This window comes from Carya illinoinensis, chromosome 14 (assembly GCF_018687715.1).
Source record: "Carya illinoinensis cultivar Pawnee chromosome 14, C.illinoinensisPawnee_v1, whole genome shotgun sequence".
Taxonomy (NCBI): Eukaryota; Viridiplantae; Streptophyta; class Magnoliopsida; order Fagales; family Juglandaceae; genus Carya; species Carya illinoinensis.
In genome coordinates, this window is record NC_056765.1 from 2,245,081 (window position 1) to 2,267,555 (window position 22,475).

The 22,475-nt window shown below is 35.8% G+C and overlaps 2 protein-coding genes across 3 annotated transcripts; one reads left to right on the forward strand and one right to left on the reverse strand.

Moving 5' to 3' along the window:
• Positions 1 to 2,543: 2,543 nt before the first annotated feature.
• On the forward strand, positions 2,544 to 7,935 carry LOC122293979 (serine/threonine-protein kinase D6PK-like). 2 transcript variants are annotated; one of them, XM_043102447.1, is made up of 3 exons: positions 2,544 to 2,929; positions 3,961 to 5,459; positions 6,853 to 7,935. In XM_043102447.1, exons 2-3 carry the CDS (start codon positions 4,009 to 4,011, stop codon positions 7,730 to 7,732), a joined length of 2,331 nt encoding a protein of 776 aa, XP_042958381.1. In that variant the 5' UTR covers positions 2,544 to 2,929; positions 3,961 to 4,008; the 3' UTR covers positions 7,733 to 7,935. The 2 variants fall into 2 exon arrangements, with proteins under 2 accessions (XP_042958381.1, XP_042958382.1); XM_043102448.1 differs by lacking the exon at positions 2,544 to 2,929 and adding an exon at positions 2,959 to 3,211.
• A 2,634-nt stretch (positions 7,936 to 10,569) lies between these two features.
• Positions 10,570 to 15,647, reverse strand: LOC122293980 (nitrate regulatory gene2 protein-like). The gene is made up of 4 exons (XM_043102449.1): positions 14,267 to 15,647; positions 13,885 to 14,069; positions 12,716 to 12,939; positions 10,570 to 11,609 (listed from the first exon to the last, which is right to left on the reverse strand). Exons 1-4 carry the CDS (start codon positions 15,426 to 15,428, stop codon positions 10,823 to 10,825), a joined length of 2,358 nt encoding a protein of 785 aa, XP_042958383.1. The 5' UTR covers positions 15,429 to 15,647; the 3' UTR covers positions 10,570 to 10,822.
• Positions 15,648 to 22,475: the final 6,828 nt, after the last annotated feature.

Sequence of the window (22,475 nt, forward strand, 5' to 3'; positions counted from 1 at the left end):
ATTGTTAGAGCATGGTTTTATCAAAAGTCAATCCATTTTTAAATTTTGATAAATTTATTTAAAATGAATCTACATTAGATTCATCAAAAACGTATTTGAAAAGTTGAATTACAGTAATTGTTACTCTTCTTTTAAATTTGAAGGTCTACTATTTTACATTCAAACTAATATTTTATTCTAATTTTAATAAGCAATGATTTTATTTTATTTTATCCTAAATTAGTTGGGAATCAATTATTTAAGTACTAAATTAAACTATTAATGTCCATATGTTTATTATAATTACAAAATATGAAGAAAAAAATTAAAACTATTTTTATTAAAAAAATAATATTATATTATTATTTTGATGAATCTAATAGTTAATCCAATGTGGAATTATAGATATGAAGGTTTTGAATTTGAGAAATGATATTTGCAGTCGTGGTTGTGTAAGCGGCGTGCAGTCACTTTGAAAAAAAATAAATTAATATAAGACCCACATGAAAAAAAAAAAACTAACTTTTTAATCGTAGACCTCACTCTTTTTCAAAGCGATTGCGCAGCGTTTATAATTTCACGACTGTACGTAGCATTTCTCTTTGAATTTATGAAAAATGTATACTTTTCATCAAATTTTGAAGATGAATTTGATGAGTCCAATGCTATTCTCTTACAGGTGATATAGTTTTTCATTATAGTTTTTAATTATAGAATTTTGTTAAAAAATTATACTATTTTACTATAAGTAATGCTATATATTATCATAGAGTGCATAAATATCATACAGTTACTTTAAAAAAATTGGGATCTATTCTAAAAAAATTATTATTTTTTATGTGGGTCTAATATTTATTCACTTTTTTCAAAGTGATTATACAATTTGTACGGTGCTTGCATACTTCCGATTTTAACTATCATTTCTCTTTTACAATGAGTTTTCAACAAAATCTTTAATTTTGTAATTTAGTAAAAAAAAGATATATGGTTCTTTTGAATGCTTAAGACAAATTTATAAACCAACCGTTTTTTTTAATTACTTTTTTAAACTTCTAAAGTGAAAAACAAACCAAGCGAAATGCTGTTAGAGGGAGGCAGCAAAGATTGTCTTAAGCGGCTACACAAGGGACCAGCGGGCGGCAGTGGAACGCATGCAGAAGAGGTTGACCCCTCATGCGCGCGCACACAGACACACACTCTCTCGACTGCCCAATGGCAGCAGACACTGATTCACCCATGTTCTTTGCATTGTCCCATTTCTTTCTTCGTAGCCTACTGTGTGTGTGTGGGTGGAGAATCATATTCTGTTTGCAGTCCCTGTTCATGTTTGCTAAGAATGACATGATTTTCAACCTAGTTGTGTTATTTACGAACGTTCATGTGGGCTAACAATCACACAAATACTTGAACTCATTATAGAAGAGTATTGTTCCATAGAGTTGTAAAATATGCAAGCTAACAATAATTTTGAATAAAATGCAAGGCCAACTATTAAAAAAGTGAGTTTTGTTTTAAAGGGACTACACATAACTTGCAAGTACATTTTAAAATTATACAAATCATTTAATGAAATATAAATTTTCTTGTACTAGTCACATTATTTATGTTGTGTTTGTGGAGTTTGGTTTATTCTTATGGTGGTTTGATTCAATGTCCTTATCGATAAAGATTCATTACGGTTTTTTTTTTTTGTGAATTTTCAATGAGGCTATATTTTTTTACTTGGGTGTGACTCAAGAAACGCAAGACAGAAAATTTGCTTGATACTCATTCTAGTGAACATCAAATAAAAAGTTTACTCAAAACTCGTTCGAGCAAAAATGAGATAATTGGAAAAGCAGGGCTTTCGCCATGTAATTATATATATATATTTATTATAAATAGTATGGTAATTATAAGCACCGTAATTTCTCCTCATAGTATACTTTGACATTTTTCAAGAGAATAAAATTATCTACAGCTTCATAGATATAGGTATGTTGTCGAGATACGTCAAATTTTGTGTCATGTGATTGACTTACTGTTCTGTTTTACTTCTCTATCATCATTTTTCACAATAATTTATACGCTACGTTTCGAACTCCAAAAAATAAAAGTACACATCCGCACATATAATACATTTTACATTTTTGTCAATATTGATATTTGATATGAAAGTAATGTTATATATAATTATAAGTTATATAAGTGCTTAGAATTCTTTTAAAAAAAAATAGGATCGATCACAAAAAAAAAAAAAAAAGGTTATTCAAATAAATATCATATTTACTTATTTTTATTAAAAACAATGAGTGATGTTCGCACACTCTATTCTTAATATAATTTATCTTTACCACCTATATTTTATAAAATAGTTATAAAGTAATATTATTTTATAAAATAAATTATTTATTTACTTTAAAAATAATTCTGATGCGGAGCCTACTCGTCCCCACCCTCTGGACCCATTATAATATAAACAAATAAAAGAAAAGGAAAAAGAACTCTCTCTCTCTCTCTCTCTCGCGTCTCAGAGACACTGTTACACGGGTCAGCTGGTTGCAAAAGTGGTACTGGTACTTACAAAAAACAAACAAACACAAAAAAAAGCAAAAGCTGCAGATGAAATAGAAAATTAGGAGATAAAAAACATAAACACGACGACATGGAGGACAACATTGAGACCATTACAACCTTAACAACGGCGCTTCCATGCTTGCAGGGCCGGGCATTGTAGTTGTACTTGGCGAGACAACAAGCAGTGATTAGGGGAGCTCGAGCATGGCGCTCTCTCACCGCTCGAGCTCCGCAGAAAAACTATACGTGTTGCCAGTTTTCACCATCCTACTATTTTAGTCAAAGAAGAAGGAAGAAAGAACATTACCTACTTCTTGTTGTCGTTGTCGTTGTTGTTGCTGTACAGGATGTGTCTCGTCCGTACGGGTTTCGGTTCTTTTGGGTTTAATTGCTGGTGGGCTCTCTCTCTCTCTCTCTCTCTTCTCTGGAAATATTTGGTTTTATTGCTTTCTGGGACTTGAAGACCTCTCTCTGCTCTCTGCTCCGCCCTTTTTTTTCTCTTTAAATTAGAAATCAGATTCCTTCTCTGGTCTAATCCTCCTCCTTCTTCATCCCTTTTCTTTTTTGTAATTTTCTTGGAGGTTTTGCGTGGAAATGAAGGGGTTATGTGGGGAATGTGCTCTAATGCAGTAGCGAAGATGTCAAGGGATTTGGCATTTTTTGCTTTTCTCAGCTTGTGGGTTTTATTTTTCCTCTGCTTTAATTTTTTAAATCATTTGTGTTTTTTTTTCTGCCTATGTTTTTTGTATTATATAGAATATGAAAAAATATGGTTGACTGTGCTCGAATCTAAAGGACACGACGTGTCTTTCATCTGATTTTAGTTGCTTGATCTGGTTGGCTTAACGAGAATCTTCCGAATTGGGGTTTTCTGCTCCAGGGTTTTGCGTTTAAAGTTTCTTATAGTAAAGGGTCAGCATGGTTTTTGGGATTCTTTACAAGTCCATTTACATTCCATAATTGCTTGCCCTTTGTTGTCTTGTTGCCGCCTTTTCATGGATTCTTTTTCTCTATTTGCTTTGTGGAGTTACTATATGTTTTAATTGAAGTGAGTATCTTGTAATTTTAGGAAACCGCATTATGATAGACTGATTTTGGATTTCCATCTTGCAAAAAGCTTCCTTAGCAATCAAATGGAGGTTTAGGCAGTAGGTTTGCTTGTGTGTGCCTCTTGAGTTTCATTTAAATGTTTCTTTATTGATGATATCTGCATTTTTCGTGGCCTAAGCTATGTAAGAAAAATGCTATCTCATGTTACGCCTGCGTAGGGTGGAATCAGAGAAGTTCTTTGATAATATATAATATTGCACTGATTATATATTATCTGGAACCACCAATATATTATCATGTTTAGCAGGGTAACCACTAAAATCTAACTAAAAAAGGTAAAGCACCCACTGAACTAAGTCTATTTCTTATTTGCAGATTTGTTCGCTAAAAGATTTTCTTTGTAATGATACACGGTTTGAGGACATGGAGAGGGTTCCAGAATCAAGGGCACTTACTGGGAAGGTGTCAATTACTGGTGAGTTCTCGAATGCACATATGACCCCTGTAAGAGAATTTGGTCAGATATCAAACGTGCGTGAGGTAGTTCAGCTATCAAATGCGCGCCATGTAGGTCAGCTGTCAAACATGCGGGAGTTACCATATGCACATACAGTCTCAGTAAGAGAATTGAGTAAGTTATCCAATGTACGTATGGTCTCTGTGAAAGACGTGGGTCAGATGCCAAATGTGCGTATGGTTTTGGTAAGGGAAGATGTGGGCAGATCTGATGCAAGAGACTATCAAGATTTAGACTTGCATGCACCAGTAAGAACATGGAAAGGAAAAACATATTTGGCTGAACATGAAGAACTTATGCCTGACGCCATTATTATTAAGGCCAGTGAGAATTCGTTTGAGGAAGGTGGTCCAAGCCTATTTTCTGGTGCAAGTCATCCCCCTGAACCTGTTGATACGGATCTAATGAGAACAGTTTACGTACCAATAGGTCAAGACAAGCATGACGCAGGATGCTTAATGAAGAGCATGTCTATGAAGGGTCCTTTTCTAGAAGACCTTTCAATCCGGGTTCCACCCAAGAAATCAAGCCCACCTGTTCTTTCACCTACTAAAAGTTTTGTTGAAGAACCGAATGACATCAGTGCATTGCCTTCACCATCACCATTTTCAGTTCCTCGTCAATCACAAAATACGGGAAATCCTCTCCTTCCGTTTGAGACAGAGGAGAAGGAATGTGTTTGGGATGCTTCTTTGCCTCCAAGCGGCAATGTAAGCCCGCATAGTAGTATTGATAGTACTGGTGTTGTGACGGCTATGAGTGTTGTCTATAGCTGTGCCAGTACATATCGGAGTGATGCGATCACCAGTGATGGAATGCTTAGTGTGGAGAGGAACTGTGAGAGTAAAAAAGGGAGTGTTAGAGGGTATTTGCTTGAAAGTGCAAAAACTAGTGTTAGTCGAGCAAGTGATAGCAGTGGCCTTAGTGATGATAGCAATTGGAGCAACATTACTGGGAGTGCTAATAAACCTCACAAAGGAGATGATCCTAGGTGGAAGGCTATTCTTGCCATCAGAGCAAGGGATGGAATTTTGGGCATGAGTCATTTTAAATTGTTGAAGCGACTTGGTTGTGGTGATATTGGCAGTGTGTATCTCTCAGAGCTGAGTGGAACTCGCTGTTATTTTGCAATGAAAGTAATGGACAAGGCATCCCTTGCTAGTAGGAAGAAACTGACTAGGGCTCAAACAGAAAGGGAGATTTTACAGCTGCTGGACCATCCATTTCTTCCAACTTTATATACACATTTTGAGACTGACAGATTCTCCTGTTTAGTCATGGAATACTGTCCTGGGGGTGATCTGCACACTTTGAGGCAACGACAACCAGGGAAACATTTCTCTGAGTACGCTGCACGGTATGTCTTATAATGCAGACACATTTTCCCTTTTATCTGTTTAGCATTTATTTCTCATTTGTTGTTGCCATGGGGCCTGCCTTCTCATATTTATTTCTGTATGCAGTGTCATATTACTCTATTTTGGTTTCGCTTTCCTTTATTTCAGGGAAAAAAAGTTTTAAGGTTGCATAATTTATGCTTTGCTTCATTTGAAGTTTGCATTTGAGGAGGTTATCTGTCTTGTTCACTTTTCATGCTTTTTCATATCAAGAGGTTTCAAATAGAATTAGTGATAAGAATCATAAACAGATGCTTTATTTGTCATGCCTTTATATGTCATGCATAAGTGGGCTATTAGCCAGTGGAAAATCTTACTCAACAAAGTGGTATCTCTGTTAGACGGTGGAAGTCATGCTTATTGCTACTTCAGTCCATTGTGATTCACTGGAAGGTTAATTCTTTCATGTCAACATGTCTGATTATTGTGTATAACTTGTTCAGTAAATTGTGTCTCTCATCGTAATGAAGTTTCACTTTACGGAAATGAAAGACGAGTATTGTCTTGTAAATTATGCTAGTAGGTTTGAGTATAGTTACTATGTATAATCATTATGTTTTCCCTTCTGAGTTCTGAAACCTGTACAGAGTGTGGGTACATTTCTCCAGCAATCTAAAACCTGTCATGGCCAAATGGCAGCTTAATCTTGTTTGGTGGTTAATCAGTTCTGAACCATACTCCTATTCCAGGAGGATGGGTTGTGGACCATGACAGCACTTGAGAAACTAGTTTGATCCTCTTCGATTGAAAACATAAGTTGTGAAAGTTTTGAAAGGCATAAAACAGGTAAGAGGCTGAACAAAGATAAATTGATGAGGCTCATCATGGTTGGTTAGTCATCTTGGATTGGAGGCCTTTATGCAATGATTATCTTCTCCATTTGATTGCCTCTTCTTTTAGAATGGTCGTAGAATTGAAGTATATGTAGCATAGCCCTAGATAAAACAAAATGGTAAAAAAGGATGTGACTGGTCCTAAGTATCCAGTATATATGGTTTTGTAAAGTTAATATTTCTCGGTCGTATGCTTCTCTTTGGCAGGATGAAAGTTTTGTGAAAGTTCTCTTTTTCCTTATACAGGCATTGATGTTGTTGCTGCCATTATGATATTTATAGGATGATCTGTAATACTTGATTAATTTTGTTGTAGTGATATTAGAAAAATGCTGGATGATTATTATCAATTGTTGAAAATACTAACCGCACTATCATCAAGGGGTGCTCTTTTAAGCTTCTGTTAGTTTTAACACAATAGTGGTGTTCTCATTATGCTGACCTAAGCATGTGCATTTCACTTACACAAGTATTTTCCAGTTGACAGAAGTATTAACATTTTCTTTCTTGGCATTTGCAGATTTTATGCTGCTGAGGTTCTCTTGGCCCTCGAGTATCTTCACATGCTTGGAGTTGTCTATAGGGACTTAAAACCTGAAAATGTGCTGGTTCGTGATGATGGCCATATAATGCTTTCAGACTTTGACCTTTCCCTAAGATGTGCAGTCTCACCAACCCTGATAAAAACTTCATTTGATTCTGACCCTTCAAAACGGGCTGCTGGCAGTGCATTCTGTGTCCAGCCTGCCTGTATTGAACCTTCTTCAGTATGCATACAGCCTGCCTGTTTTATTCCACGAATCTTCCCTCAAAAAAGCAAGAAGAAGACCGGAAGACCTCGAGCTGCACCTGGGTTGCCAGCCAGAACACTTCCAGAGCTTGTTGCCGAGCCTACTGCAGCACGATCTATGTCTTTCGTTGGAACCCATGAATACCTAGCCCCAGAAATTATCAAGGCAGAAGGCCATGGCAGTGCAGTTGATTGGTGGACATTTGGCATTTTCTTGCATGAATTATTATATGGTAAAACCCCATTCAAAGGATCAGGAAACCGTGCCACACTGTTTAATGTGGTGGGGCAGCAACTCAAATTCCCAGACTCACCATCAACCACTTGTGCAAGCCGAGATCTCATCCGGGGCTTGCTGGTTAAGGAGCCACAGCACCGGCTTGGAGTGAAGAGGGGTGCGACTGAGATCAAGCAACACCCCTTCTTTGAAGGTGTTAATTGGGCCCTGATACGATGTAGCACACCACCAGAAGTGCCAAGACCAGTGGAAACCGAACTTCCTGGGAAGTTCGGAGCTGTAGATAGAGTTGGGGTTGGTGGCAGCAGTAAAAGGATGGTAGGGACAGACATGAGACCCGGGGGTAAGTATCTGGACTTCGAGTTCTTCTAGTTTTAAAATACAGGATTGACACTTTATTTTATTGGTTTCATCAGTTAATCCAAAATGAAGTTTTGGAATAAAGGTTTACACGCAGAGTTGAGAGTTGAAACTGCTGTCATTGACTATGCCAAAATGAGGAAAATGTGAGCTAAGATGTTAATGCCAGCTGGTACAAATACTGCTTATACAAATAATGATTATAAGTACTTCCATTACCTTGCTAAACAACTAATATAAAAACCCAACTAATGTCAAGACTAATTAGAAAAAAAAAAATAATACAATATACTTTGCAAGAGACCAAGTTTTGATACATACAGTTATTTTTACGTACTCTTGTATACTCTACTGATGTGATTGACTAAACCAGTTAATTTATATTAAAAAAAAGTGACGTAACTAATCACATTAGTGGAGTGTATAAAAAATACATAAAAGTGAACATTCATGAAATTTTTGTTTGCAACAATAGAAACAACTAACCAGCCCTACTATAGAATTATAAGGGTGAGGCATCAGACATAAGAGCTCTCTTAGGATTAGCTAAAGTTAAAGGACACTTTTAGCTAATCTAAGATGAATTTGACTTTAGCTAAGTGCCATAAACCGGCACCCAAACTGGCCAGCTATTGCTCTTGAAACCCCGTGAGTCGTGACCTCAAAATCACGATACAGGCCCCCAGCCCCTGCCTCCCTTTGTTCCCAAGCAAGGAACCTTGACTATTTTTGTTTCCTAAGAATAAACTTGTGCACAAGCGCTTGTCTTAATGGATTACGTTAAATATTACATTAAGCAACCATGTATGATTTATAAATGAGTTTTGTATACCAACTTCTACATTTTAATGACCAAATGCTAAAATATAGAGCAACTTGGAAACCATGGAGTTCAAGATGGAAAATGTAACTAAATGAGAAATGATATTTACAGTCCTAATGTTTGTAAATTTCGTACATTTTCTTAAAAAAAAATAATAAAGAAATCTAAAATTCTCGTAAAAAAAAATTATTTTTTTAACCATAAATTCTACTTTTGTTAAAAAAGAGGAAAACCAACATACTCAAGATGATAACCCTTTAATTGATACTCCAAACAAAAAAGCTGTTGGCTTGATTATGAAGAACCGAGGCCCACAAATATTGAGTTTTCTTTTGCTTTCTTTTCATCATTTCAGTCGGTCCCCTGTTCTCCACTCTACACAAATGTTTACATGCATGCGGAGCCTGAACCTAATTATGTGTAGTCTTTTCAGCCTTGTTACAACAATTTACTCATCATGAAACAATCTATTCTTTCTTGAACATAAAATGGTTTCTGAAAGCTACCACTACCATTTAGATTCTGCTTGACCACTAAAATTTCTCATATGATAATTTTAAGTTTTAAGATTAAATATTAAAATATTATATTTTAATATTATTATTGTTTTAAAATTTAAAAAAGTATGAAAAAAGTTGAATTATTTATTATATTTTGTATGAAGATTTGAAAAAATTATAATGATAAGATGATAATTTTATATTTGAGATGATAATTCTTTGTAACCAAACAGTATCTTAGTCATGACAGTGACAGCCAGACCAGACCATACCTACTGTTGATAAATAAAATAAAACAAAACTAATTTTTATTAGTTTGGATGTTTAGATGAGATGAAGAATTTGTAAATAATAAAAAAATAATATGTAAATCGTAGTAAAATAATTTGAGTTAAGATGTTTTATAGAGTTTTGAGAAATAAGAGAGAAATTTGAATAAAAAAATTATAAAATTAAAATATTGTTATAATATAATTTTTTAATATTATTTATATTTTAAAAAATAAAAAAATTACATTATTTTTATATTTTATTTTAAATTTTTTTAAAAAAAAATATCATGATTAGATAATGATGCCTAAGGATCTAGTGGGCATTCGGCCAGAAGATCATCGGCCGCCTCATGCTCAGTCGATCTAGTAAGCTTATCATGACCTGTCCAAAGAGATAAAGGCCCAAGTAGTTGCTACTCATGTCATAACCTTGTCATAATTATCCCAGAAGCTAAGGGCTATGAGATAGAGGCCCAAAGAAATAAAGGCTTAGGAAGTTGCTTGTTTAGACAGTTGAAATATTTTAAAATTCTGTAAATAATAATAAAATAGTTTAAATTAAGACATTTGGTTAGATTTTTTTTAAAAAAAGAAAAAATTAAAAAAATAAGTAGAATAAAAAATTAAAAAATTGTATAAATATAAATTTTTATACAATTTTTGTTTTGCAGTTTGAGAAAGTTATATCTGTTTTTGTGTTTTATTTTTAAATTTGTATAAGTGGTAACGATTAGATAAAAAAATTAAATATTTGAAATTAAAAAGTATCTTATGTTTGAGAGATATTTAGAAATAAGTTGAAAAACTTTTGATAAATTTTTAAAAAAATTTCATCTCATCTCATTGTTCAAACGTATATACTTTAGTGTGCTTTTCACATTCCAACACATCACGTCCCAAAGTACTACCATATCTAATGCTTTCTAAGTCCAAAAAAACCAACTACATACCTCTAAATTAACTTCGAGTCAAGAAAATAGTTCCTATAATTTCAATTTGGAAACTCAATTTGGAAACTCACATTGGTATCGTAATATGAACACCTTATAGCAGGAGTTGTAGCATAATAATTATGTTTTTTTTTTATGTTTCAGCAAAGGTATTTCCTTTTCCTTCCATCCATAACATCCAAAATCATGTATCTCTATTTTTTGCCTCCTTAACATTAAAACAGATACAATGTTTGCTGTATATGAGAGAGAGAGAGAGAGAGAGAGAGAGAGAGAGAGAGAGAGAGAGAGAGAGAGAGAGAGAGAGAGAGAAGGCTTATATTTATTCATTTGCAGTATCTGTCAATTCCTGACATAACAATCCCAGCAATTTCCTATACAGAGAAATTCTCCTTTCCACGAAACGAGTGATTCCTCATATTTACAAAGTCAAAAGAACCCCCAAAACTAACAGTTACAACAATAAGAGACTGCCTACTCTAAACAAAAAACAAAAATACCAGCCCTTGTAGAATCCAAATTACCCCAGAAACTCAAGCAGCATAATTGTATGTAACCTATTTGATTGCATAGGAACGGGTGCATACAGAGTGGAGTGCCTCTGTGAATAAGGCAGAAAAACTGGTTAATGCCTGGAAAACTCCTGGCAAGCCCGTCTGAAGATTATTTAGTGTCATCGCTCTCGTCAACTCTACCGCCTTGGAATGCCTCAGCATCTCGTCTTCCACCCGTCTTTTGCTGGCTGCAAGCTCGGATTTCTTCTCGGCAAGTGGGTCCCGGGCATCCAATACTTGCCCATTCTCAGGCCCAGGATCAGGAACACCAATACCTACCATGGAGTATGAATGGTAGAACTTCTTTTCTATGTTTCTAAGAGATGAAGCCTTTTTCTCAAGCTCCTTTGATGCAGTGTCAGTACGTTTTTTTATCTTGAGCTCTTCAGTTTGTTTTACAGTTATCACATGAACGACGTTAATAAAGCTCTTGATAGCTTCAGAAGCAACTGTGTCGGGAACACGATCAAGGGCAAGTTTCCACTCATCACAGAAGGCATATGCATCAGAGGTTTCCCTGTTGCCATTGATGTTGTCGTTGTTGACTGGTAAAAGGGTGAGCTTGAACCAACCATGGAGGGATCGAATAAAGTCCCTTTGAAACCTTATAAGGCTGCAGAAACTGGAGTGCCAGGCAGAGACAGCCGATTCAAGGTCACGAGTTGCCTGACGGTGTAATTCCGAGGTTGAATCACCCTTGGTTGACCCGTTCATGAGGCCCCGGACTTGTTGCACAATGTTGTTCTGAACTTCATGGTACTCGTTCATTGATCTCCACATGTACATGAACCTGCACACAGTACAACACGAGCATCACATTCATTCTTTTCCTTTAGGTGTCCCAACCAGCACGACCTGAGACGCTTCGGTCATTTGCACCAAAGATCATTCTAAAAGAAATACATAATTAATAGCCAAACAACATTGCTCCAACCAAAAATTATCTCGCAATCATCATGCTATTACAGTGGTCCTATGCTTTATCTTAATGCCACCATCTCAGCCCACTAAACAGTTTGGAATAATGAAGAGAATTTTTTATTATAAGTAATTGAAGATTTTATTTAAAAAACTAAAAGGCATAGCCTACGTATACAATTAGTATAAGGGGAATGCTTGAACAGAAATGGGAAAGGAGACAAGAAAATCATAGAAACTGAGCCCATTACAATTTATAGAAGCTACCCAAGGGAACAAAGCACTAAAAAAGAAAGTTTTCAACAATTAATCAATGTCGACCAACCAGTCCATTCATCTAGAAACAGAGAAATGTGTGCCATATGACAGTGAAGTCTGGCATACCTACTTCCGCTCATCAATTACGTTGGCCCCAGAAGGGCTTACAGCTGAAAGAAAACAAAATTGTAGAAAAGGTGGAGTTGGGGCCACCGTCAAATTTTAAGAGGCAGCCCAACAATTGAATGGTCCAGTACAATAAAGCAAAAGTAGTCACAGAGGAGATGAAGCAAGTGGCAAAGGGGAGCAGTGATTCATAATGCTTCAACTACCAAAGTCAAGATTCAGACCCTTGATACTCTTTATCATCATAGACCATGAACAATAGCAAAATGCAAAACTAAGCCATACTTCCTTGAGCTTGTCAATGCAAACTGATGACATGATTTTAGACTACACTATATAGGTATACAGTGGCCAAAAATCTGTCAGTTTGAGAAAGTGAAAAACCGTAGGTTCAATTTTGTATCTCAGATTACACTAAATATTTTGGATTTGATATTTTGAAAGTCCAACAATTTTATTTGGCTAAATTTTACACTCAGAAACCCAATTGATCCACATAATCCATATTTATAACTAATTAAACTTTTGTGCATAATCAGATCAGTCTATGCACAGAAATAAACCCACTAAAACAAATGAAAAGAAAAGACTCACCCGTGACAGAGTTCAACAAGCTGGGGAACAAGATCAGAGTCTCTAAGGCCGATGATGGCACTTGAGGTGGTAGAGACAGCCTGAGATGTGACAATAATCAGTGACTGCAGCCTCTTTATTGAAGTCTTGGTCTTGTCTAGCTTGGTTTCAGCCTCCCCTTTGTATTCCTGACTCTGCAGAGCGGACAACTTCTTTTCATGTTCAATTTTCGCGCCTTCTCTAGCCTAAGAATCCACAGATAGAATTGTCGCCTCCATCAGCACTCAATAATTTTGAAACCACATGTTTTCAACATAAATAGATTGCAATAGAAAAATGGAAAAATCTAGTTGCAAGCACGATTGTGCACTAATATGTGCACTAATCTAATGTGATTGATCAAAAAGTAAATTTTATTGAAAACAGTACTAATTTAAATTTTGAATATGAAGAAATCAGTATTAGTACGCAGATTAATAAACAACTTTGCTTGTACGTAGCAAAACTCCAGAAAAATAGTCATCCATCCTTCAATCTAGCCTCACCCCCTTTGAATGCAACATGTAACACCTTGTGCAAATTTTGGCCCCCCATGCTCCCAGCTTTTGCTCTACCTATTAATGGTTGTAACTGTGGGGAGCATAAGCCTTTTGTAGAAGATAAAAATGTAATACACAACAAAGTCAATAAATTTTTATTACAAAATCCCATTGACCAACTTTTTTTGTGACTGGAGGGTTTTTGGTTAACAAGTGTTCCTCATAAGGAGTCCAAAAAACTAAAACTCACCCATGCAGTATGGTAGTACCTATAATGGCCTAAACTCAGGAGATTCTATTCATTATCTTTTTTACTATCATTCTCTCGATATTTTTTGACGTGATATTAAATGGTTGAAAGATAAAATGAAACATAACAAATAGATTCCAATTATTTAATCCTATATCGTGTGTTGGTGAGAAGATGATGGTAAAGAAATGGTTAGGGCATTATTACAAGTGAAAATAGGAACATGATGGTGAAGGGCATTACGGTCATTAAGAGCAAAAAGAGAAGGCTGAATAATTTAGAGAAATTCCCGCACAATAAGGGTATTGTTGTCAATTTACATATCCTACTAACGAAAAGGAAAAATTTAAAAAAAAAAAAAATCCCATCAAAATAATTAATTAAGGGAGAAATTTATTTACCTTAACTTCTTCATAGAGCTTCTTCTCCCAAGCCAAGAGCCGCTCTAAGGTGGAACAGAGGCTCTTTGGACCGCCCGGTTCATTGAGCGACTCGGCGTCAAGCCGATACCTAACTGCCAGTGGCGGTTTTGAGGTCCAGGTCGAGCTCAGGTTACTCAACACACCATTTGAATGGTACACTGTCTCTGCAAATTTATTTGTCAAAATCCGTTAATTTTGGAATCTTAATTCCCTGTTTGGGTGGTACTAAGAAAATGCAGGAAAATGATTTTCCTTAATTTTTGTTTACTCTCCAATTATCCCAAAATTCGGTCGATGATCCACGAAACAACTACTTCAAAAGAATATGAGTAAGAATTAAATATAAGGGCAAATCTCTCACTCTTGAGCTGCCTGAAGCTCCGGTCGAATTGAGCCCTGCCAATCTCGAGCAGCACCGAGACCTGCTCGCCGGCCGTGGCGGCCTTTTCGAAATTCTCCTTTAAGGCCTCCACAATCTCCTTTAAATCCTTGTGCCTCACCACTATCTTCATGTTGTCCGACGAGATCTCCCCGGTCCGATAGCTTCCTGCCGACGATCCCGCGTCCTCCGACTTTGTCTTCTTCGAGTAGTTCCGCGGTGGCTCAGGAGCAGCCACCGATGATGCCCCGCCAAAGTTCGAGTGGGTGCCGATCTCGGATCTCAAATCCCCGTGGCCTTCACCCGCCAGTTCTTCTTCTTCCGACGAGCTGGTGGTGCTGTAACGATCTTCCCATTCGCTACATTGCACCTCCTCTCGCTCTCGCCCCCGCTTCGCGTCGGTGGCCGTCTCTGTCTCCTCCTCCCTATATTTTTTGTCGAAGAAGTCGTACTCCGATTTCTCGATTCCTTCTTCTTCGTCGTCGTCGACGTCCAAATGGTGTTGCTGCGGATGGTCGATTCTTCCATTGTGGAACTGGGTACCCCGTTGGTTGAAGAATTCGGAGTCGGGAGGGGAGGGAGGGTACAAGTTCTCCCAGTTCCAGATAGAGGAGGAAGCTTGGGACGGAGTTCTGGAGTAGGTGGAATTGGCCTGGTAACCGGTGGGGAAGAAATCGCTTCGTGGGGAGGAACTAGAAAAGCTCGACTCGGAGAGGATGTGAGGAAGCCTTGGTTTCGGTTTCGGTTTCGGTTTTGGATTTTTCAACGACGTCGTTCGGTGAGGAGTGGTAGTGGAGGAAGAGAGAGTGTGGGGGGGAAGCTTGGAGCTGGGGATATTAGTAGACAATGGAGGAGGTTCCGGTGGTTGATGGAAAGCAGGGAAAGGGGAAGGGGAGGGGACAAGTGGAGGGACGGGGTTTGGTGGGTGGAGGAAGACGGCGGGGGTTTGCTCGGAGACGGAGAGGGATTCACCTTGGGCGAAGGAGTAGAGGGCGGAACCGGTGAGTCGTAGGGAGCGGACGTAGTCGGCGTGGGCCGAGGCGAGGTAGTGTCGAGCGTAAACAGCCTCTTTCATGAGGCGTCGACGCTCCTTGCACCGCCGCACCGTGTCCTCGTTGTCCAGCTTCGACGTCGCGCAACCCATTCTACATATAAATATCCCTCCCTCACTCTCACTCTCACTCACTCTCTCTCTATATATATAGTATAGACATGTCCAGTACAAAAAACGAACTACAGGTCTGAGTGCTGAAAGTGGTGGTATTCAAGTAACGAGCGACGAGAGAGAGAGAGAGAGAGAAAGAGAGAGCCAGGAAGGAAGGAAGGTGTAATGGTTGGACTCCCTAGTCTACCGTCGATAGTGGAGACCTTTTTCTTTGCTTTTTCTTTTTCGGAGACTTCTATTTATTTATTTTTTCGTTTGTTTTTAGATTTTACCGCGTGTGAAGTGTGAACTCACCGAATCCAAAATATTTTAGTGATGGGAGCAGCATATAATCTAAAAAGTAACGTTACATATAATCGTAAAATTGTAAATATAATATAATTATTTAAAAAAAAAAGTAAAATTTACGATTAAAAAATTATTTTTTTATATAAATTTTATATTAATTCATTTTTTTTAAAACGACTGCATGACACTTGCACAACTACGACTGTAAATATTATTTCTCATAATCTAATGATGTGTTGTTTAGTGAGTAAATTTTTATTTATTTAATATTGAAACGAGGGAGATAAGATGCGTTTGTTTAGATTAATTTTTAAAAAATGGGAGGTTTATTTATTTCTTTTTTTATATTGTTAAATTTTTCTTGGCGCTTAGTTAGATTTAAAAGATAAGATGTTAGAGAAGATGATGTTGTTATCAAATTGTGTGGGTGGGCCTATTGATTTGATTATTGGGTAAAGCATACAATGAAATAGAATTTTGTTTCGACATGATTTTTTTTTTTTTATTCAGATGGTGTAAGTTGTCAATCTTGGTGGGGAATCAGATCTCAAAGTTGTTTTGTATATAATTTTTGGGTCGCCTTTTAAAGTAGTTTATATAAAATTATTTATGCAATTTTAAGATGCATAAATTTAACGTAAACTTTTTAAAAAGAAATGAGATTTAATTATTTTTATATCTAGCATTACTCGTTAAATAGGAAAAGAATTAGGTTTTTATTTTTATTTTTTTAGTGGTTGATTTTATCCAAGGCACTTATCAACAAACCATTTTGGCAAATTAGTGGAGTCAAGAACCAACTTCAAATCAAACCTATATGCAGTGTAAAATGGTCACTCTTGAGGTCTTGACACCTTCTGAACTCTCTTTTCTTTTTTCCTTCTCATGTCTAATAAATGGTAGCCATTGTACAAAGGGGAAGCGAAAAGCATAGAAAGGCAAGATACCCAACAGATGTTCCCAAAACAAGTGGATCCTTTTGGAGAAAAAAGCAAATGAGAGAAAGAAAAAAAAAAAAAAAAAAAAAGGAGTGGGGGAGGAAGGTGAAAGGCATAGCTTGAAATCGGTGAAGGGGGTATATATTTTATTGAGTTTTGGCTCCAAGCATTCCATTCCAAACCTCTCTATGTCTCTCTAACTTTGGACTTGTGCCGTTAAAATCAACAGGAAACTTAACGGTGTGAATGGACCTCTGCTGATCCTGGCTTTTGAGTATTTTCATATTAGCCTTGAAACCGGTCATTGTGGGGGGTGTCCTCCATCCAGTCCTATTCTCTTTCGAGAGCATCCGATTCTTTGATAATTTTACAAAATTGATCTATTTATAAGTGAAACTCTTCAACTTTTACATTTTTCTTAAACACTTCTAAGGTTCACATCTTTGTCCATTTGGGATAAGGATTAATACACATCAAGGACAAATAATGATTAATACACACCAATGACATTAAGCTGCATTGATATTGAGTCCCTAGTCTCAAAATGAGACTTGAGACTCGACTTTACTTATTGGGATCGATTGGCTATTAGTGGTTAAGTTAAATTGAATTAGTAGAATTAAAACAAAAGAAAAATCGACAATCACACAAAAAAATCAAAATTTAAGTAGTTTGGCTCAATGTGAGCTTATGTCCATTGGCAAAGTCGATTTCAATGAATTCACTATCAACAAAAGTGGAGTACAATAGATCAATCATAAAATTATCAATCCCAGAGCCACAATACATCCAATAGACTATTGGGATTCTCACAAAATGACCTCACTTTCACTTTTCTGCATATTTGATTGCTCAAAGTGGTTTACAATGAAGTATAGTATGTATTTATACTCAAACTACATGGAGCCCTTTAATCAAAACATTCACTCAAGCGGTATGTTGAGTGAGTCTCGAGCAAACATTAGGGTTGTCGCTCACTTGACCAAAGTGTCAAGCTAACTCACAGATTGGCATGCCACTCAAACTGAGTGTTGAGCAAGTGAATAGAGAACTTGCGATTTGGCGTTTCGCTCGAGCTAACTGTTGAGCAATTGTCAATCTAGCAATTTGTCTGAAACTTCGCTCAAGCAGCACAGACACCACTCAAGCAAATAATCTATAGAGATGTCTTTTCAATTGGAATCAAGCCACCTCTCAACATGACTTGCTCCCTTTATGTAGCAAAAGAAAAAATCATCATTACATTCTTGGATGTGATTCTTCTTCACAAATAATGACCAATTAAGTAGTTCAAACAATGTGTTAAGCAAAGCGTAGCATCAATTCAGCTCATTCCATGGAAAACCAAAAGAGGGCAGCTGCCTTACCCTAGTGCGGCTAGCCGTACCTCCCAAAATCCCTTAAACAGTATAATAGAGCAATGCGACAAACATACCTCAGATAGCATCATGAACAAGTACAATTCACTCTCACAAGGTTTTCCAATACTTGAAGAGGAATATAAAAGTGGCGGAGCCCAACATCTGCCCCTCTGAAGTTTGAATACAGTAAACAAAAGCTTCGGTTCCTTGAAAGCTGCAACAAATAAGTTACTTTTTCCTTGAAATTTGGGTTTTATAAGCATGCAATCCAAGCAGACACTTGGGTTGACAGATAAACAGTGATGCATGCAACTGAGGGGCGGTAATCCAAGAAAATTATGGAATGGAACTGTTATTTTATAAAAAGCTGGCACGACAGTGGGCAATTTTCATGGGTATGGTACCAAAAAATCTAGGTTGGTCCATTATTTCACATTAGATTATGAAATCGTCCAATTATTTTGTGATGAACTTTTTATTGCCGAGGGTCCAATTTACCTCGGGATGGATACATTGGATGTTAATGTATCAAGAATCATGGCTACTTTGGCATTAGATGATCATAAAAGAAGCTTCAAAAGAAGTCCAAGTTGACAATGATCTGAACCAATTACCTATAGTTGGCGTCTTTATATTGTCGCTGAGTAACTAAATAATTATCCAAAAGAGTAATGATTCTTTTTATAATTCTATTAAAAAAATGTGGCAGAAGGGCACAAAACTTCACCTAGAACACCTTTATTTTAAAATAAAAGATATAATAAATAATTTAAATTTTTTAAATTTTAATATAAAATTAATATCAAAAAAATTATATTATAATAATAATATTTTATTTTATTTTTAATAAAATATTTCATATAATCAAACGAGATCTTTATGCTTGGAAGCAACAAATGGCCATTTTTTCCACTTTTCGGGGAAGATCCCAACCTTTCTTGTCAAGAAGGGAAAAAGAAAGCATATTCCCGAAGGAAGTGTAGAGGTAAAAATTCTAAACTCTCAAGTTCTCAACCTTTGTGTGCTTCTTAGTTCTTACCCCAATCTGAACAGTCAAATTTTTCTTACCCTATCCTATGCACTTTCTACAGCTAGGCCAACGCATCTGAGTGGAATGTGAGTCTTCTTTACTCAGGACAGTACGATTCTGGCCAAAATGCCAGGCTATCATTTTTGGTCCAATTAGAGTTGAGGCTTATTTTAGAAACTATCTCCTTTAATTTTATCAATATAATTTTTTTAAATGTTTAAATAAAATATAATAAATAATTTATTTTTTAAAATTTTAAAATAAAAATAATATTAAATTTATAATATAATAATATTTTATTCGACTCACATTTTATTTCAATTCAACTCTTAGAAACTGTATAAACGGAAATAGCGAGTAAACTGATAAGAGAAAAAAGAGGATAAACTGACACTGACAACTAGCAAAGAAACAACCATGCAAGTTATATTTCTCCTTCTCCACATCACATGGCCCCGACCCCACAAAGCCGATAAATTGAGACATATTTTGGTGCTGTGTGGAGCCCACCACGTTTTCCTTGCAAAACAGCTAGCAGGGAAGACTTCAAAAAACCGAAGAAAAGAAGCACAAACAGGAGATAGAATGGCAAAAAAATGGTTTCCACTGGAGATATCGCTGAGACATTTTATTTATTTTTTAATTATTCTTTTACTTAATAATTAATTTAATATATTTTAATAATATTATGAATTTTTAAAAAAATAATATTTAAAAATATAAAAAAATAATATTTACAATCGTGTAAGTGACATAATTTTTTTTTAAAAAATAAATCAATATAAGATTCATATAAAAAAATTAATTTTTTAAATAGTAAACTCTACTCTATTTCAAAATAATGATATAGTATTTATACACTTTAAGATTATATATAATATTACTTAAATATATATATATATAATATACAAAAGCAATAAGCGGAACCGGCGGGAGCTAGCAGCTGTGCTTGTAGACCCACCCAAAACGCATTGATCATGATTCTGGAGACTTTGGTGTTTAGACCAACTACCAGTTAAGAGAGATCCTTCTTTACCTGACAAACTCCAACTTGGTGTACTGGCACGTGCCAGTCGCAAGTGCTTCATTGATACCATTACATAACGAAATTTTGCCAATAAAAATATGTTCTATGGTGTATCTCCAGGCCCTCGTGGGGGAGCTGGTGAGGGCTTGAAGCACGTGCTGCTGTTCTTTTGGAAAACCAAAATTTCCGAAAAGACCCTGAAATTTAAAAGGAAAACCAAAAAGAAAAAGTGTCAAGCCTTGCTTACAACCACCAACTTTATACCTTCCGGCATCCCATACGCCCCGAATCCCCAAAAAGAACAGAAAAGGACAGAGAAAAGCGATGATATATCCTGCCGCGTATATCTGATCTGGCAAAAGAGTCAAACCTCACCAAATAATTAATGTATATAGCCGACGAGAAGAACATAATGATCTACCTAGATCACTGTCACAAAAGAATCAGGACCATCCTCTAGTAAGCAGGCCGGTGTTCACTAAATTCAGAGATCGATCATTGAAAGTTTCTGATTATACGTTACGTGCAGTAACATGGTTCAAAAACTATCATGTCAGCTGTGTTTCGGTGTCTTCAACACTTCTCAACACTTCTCACTACTATTCATTACTTTATTATTACTTTTCACCTACTTTTTTTACTATTCATTACTTTTTACCTACTTTTTATTACTATTCATTACTTTATTATTACTTTTCACCTACTTTTTATTACTATTCACAACTCTCCTCAACACTTCTCAACACCCAAATCATAATAAACGGGATGCAATTTTTTTCACCAATATTTTTTTATTATAAAATACATTTAATATAAAATAACAAATAGCTCATTGCAGAATGTATGACCGTGACAGCAAATATCTATAGAGTTGAAGGAAAATCACAGGGCTAAAGAAGAAAGTGTTTAGATATAACATAAATAATAAAATTTATCTATTTTTATAAATTTAAAATTTTAAAATAAGTAATAATTCCACGTATTATCATTGTATAGTTCACAGCTTTTCTATGTTCCTATTATGGCCTTGTCTTCCGCTTTTGCGTCCCCTGCCGCTCCTTTTTCAGCCACAAACCTTGCTCCTGTTATCTCTATCAAGCTTCACAGCTCAAATTATTTTCTCTGAGTTTTCCAATTTCTTTCAGTTCCTGGTAGACTTGATCTTATCAACATTGTTGATGGTATCAATCCTTACCCTCATAAATATCAACTTGATTATGAAGGAAATGTTACTACTACAATAAGTCCAGATTTTGTTCTTTGGCAAAAGAAAGATCAGTATCTCTTGTATAGCTATATTGGTTAAATGCCACACTTTCTAATGCACTTTCTCTCTTTTATGTACGGTCTAAATACCATCAAATATTGATATCAAAGCTCAGGTTTACTAATAGTTTCAGGCCTGACAATCTGTAAAAAAAATAAGTTGTCGTTGCTCAAATTAGAACCCGATGTGTGAAGGGAAGATTATTGAGATTGTCCCACATTGGTTGTAGAATGGGCTAGTGGTAAGTTTACAAGACTGAGAGAAAGTTTTATCTCTTAAACTAGCTTTTGAGATTGAGAGAGACCGACGACCACCCAACACCATTATTGGGATTGTCCAACATCGATTGTAAAAAGGGCTGGTGGTTAGTTTATAAGTGTGAGGGAAAGTCTCACCTCTTGAGTTAGTTTTTGAAGTTAAAAAAGACCCATGACCACCCAACATTGGTACCAGAGCAGAGGTCATGAGTGATTGACTTCAAACTCTAACTTTACACTTTACCCTATTTAATTAAATATTCCACGTATTGGACTCATTTATTGATGGGGAGTCTGGCTCACACGCAAGGGAAAATGTTAAAATATAAAATAAATAATAAAATCTACTTATTCCCATCAACTTAAACTTTTGAGATAAATGATAATTTTATAAAAAGACAGAACGAAAAAATGCCCAACCAGATTTTGGAGTCCGTTAAAGCCGTAACATGACATTGTTGATTGCGTAAGAAAGACAATAGTGCTCCTGAAAATTAGAAATTGAAACAAAAATTAAAAAAAAAAAAAATTCTACTCATCATATCTACACATCATACATCATACATAGTTTTTTTTATTTTTTTTCTTTTAACAAATATGTAGTATATCGATGATGAGTAGAAGAACTCAATTAATTTAGAAAGAATAAAATAATAAATAAATAAATAAAATAAAAATAAATGTGGTGTGTGAGAATAATGAGTGCAAAGCTCAAAATTAAAACAATAACAAAAAATAACAAAACTAAGAAAAAAGAATAGTGGCTAGGTAGGCAGTATGGGTCTCTCAGCCAACTGTGTTAGAGTACTAGTAATAGACTCAACAAAATTAAATTTTAGCTAAAAAATAACTAGGATG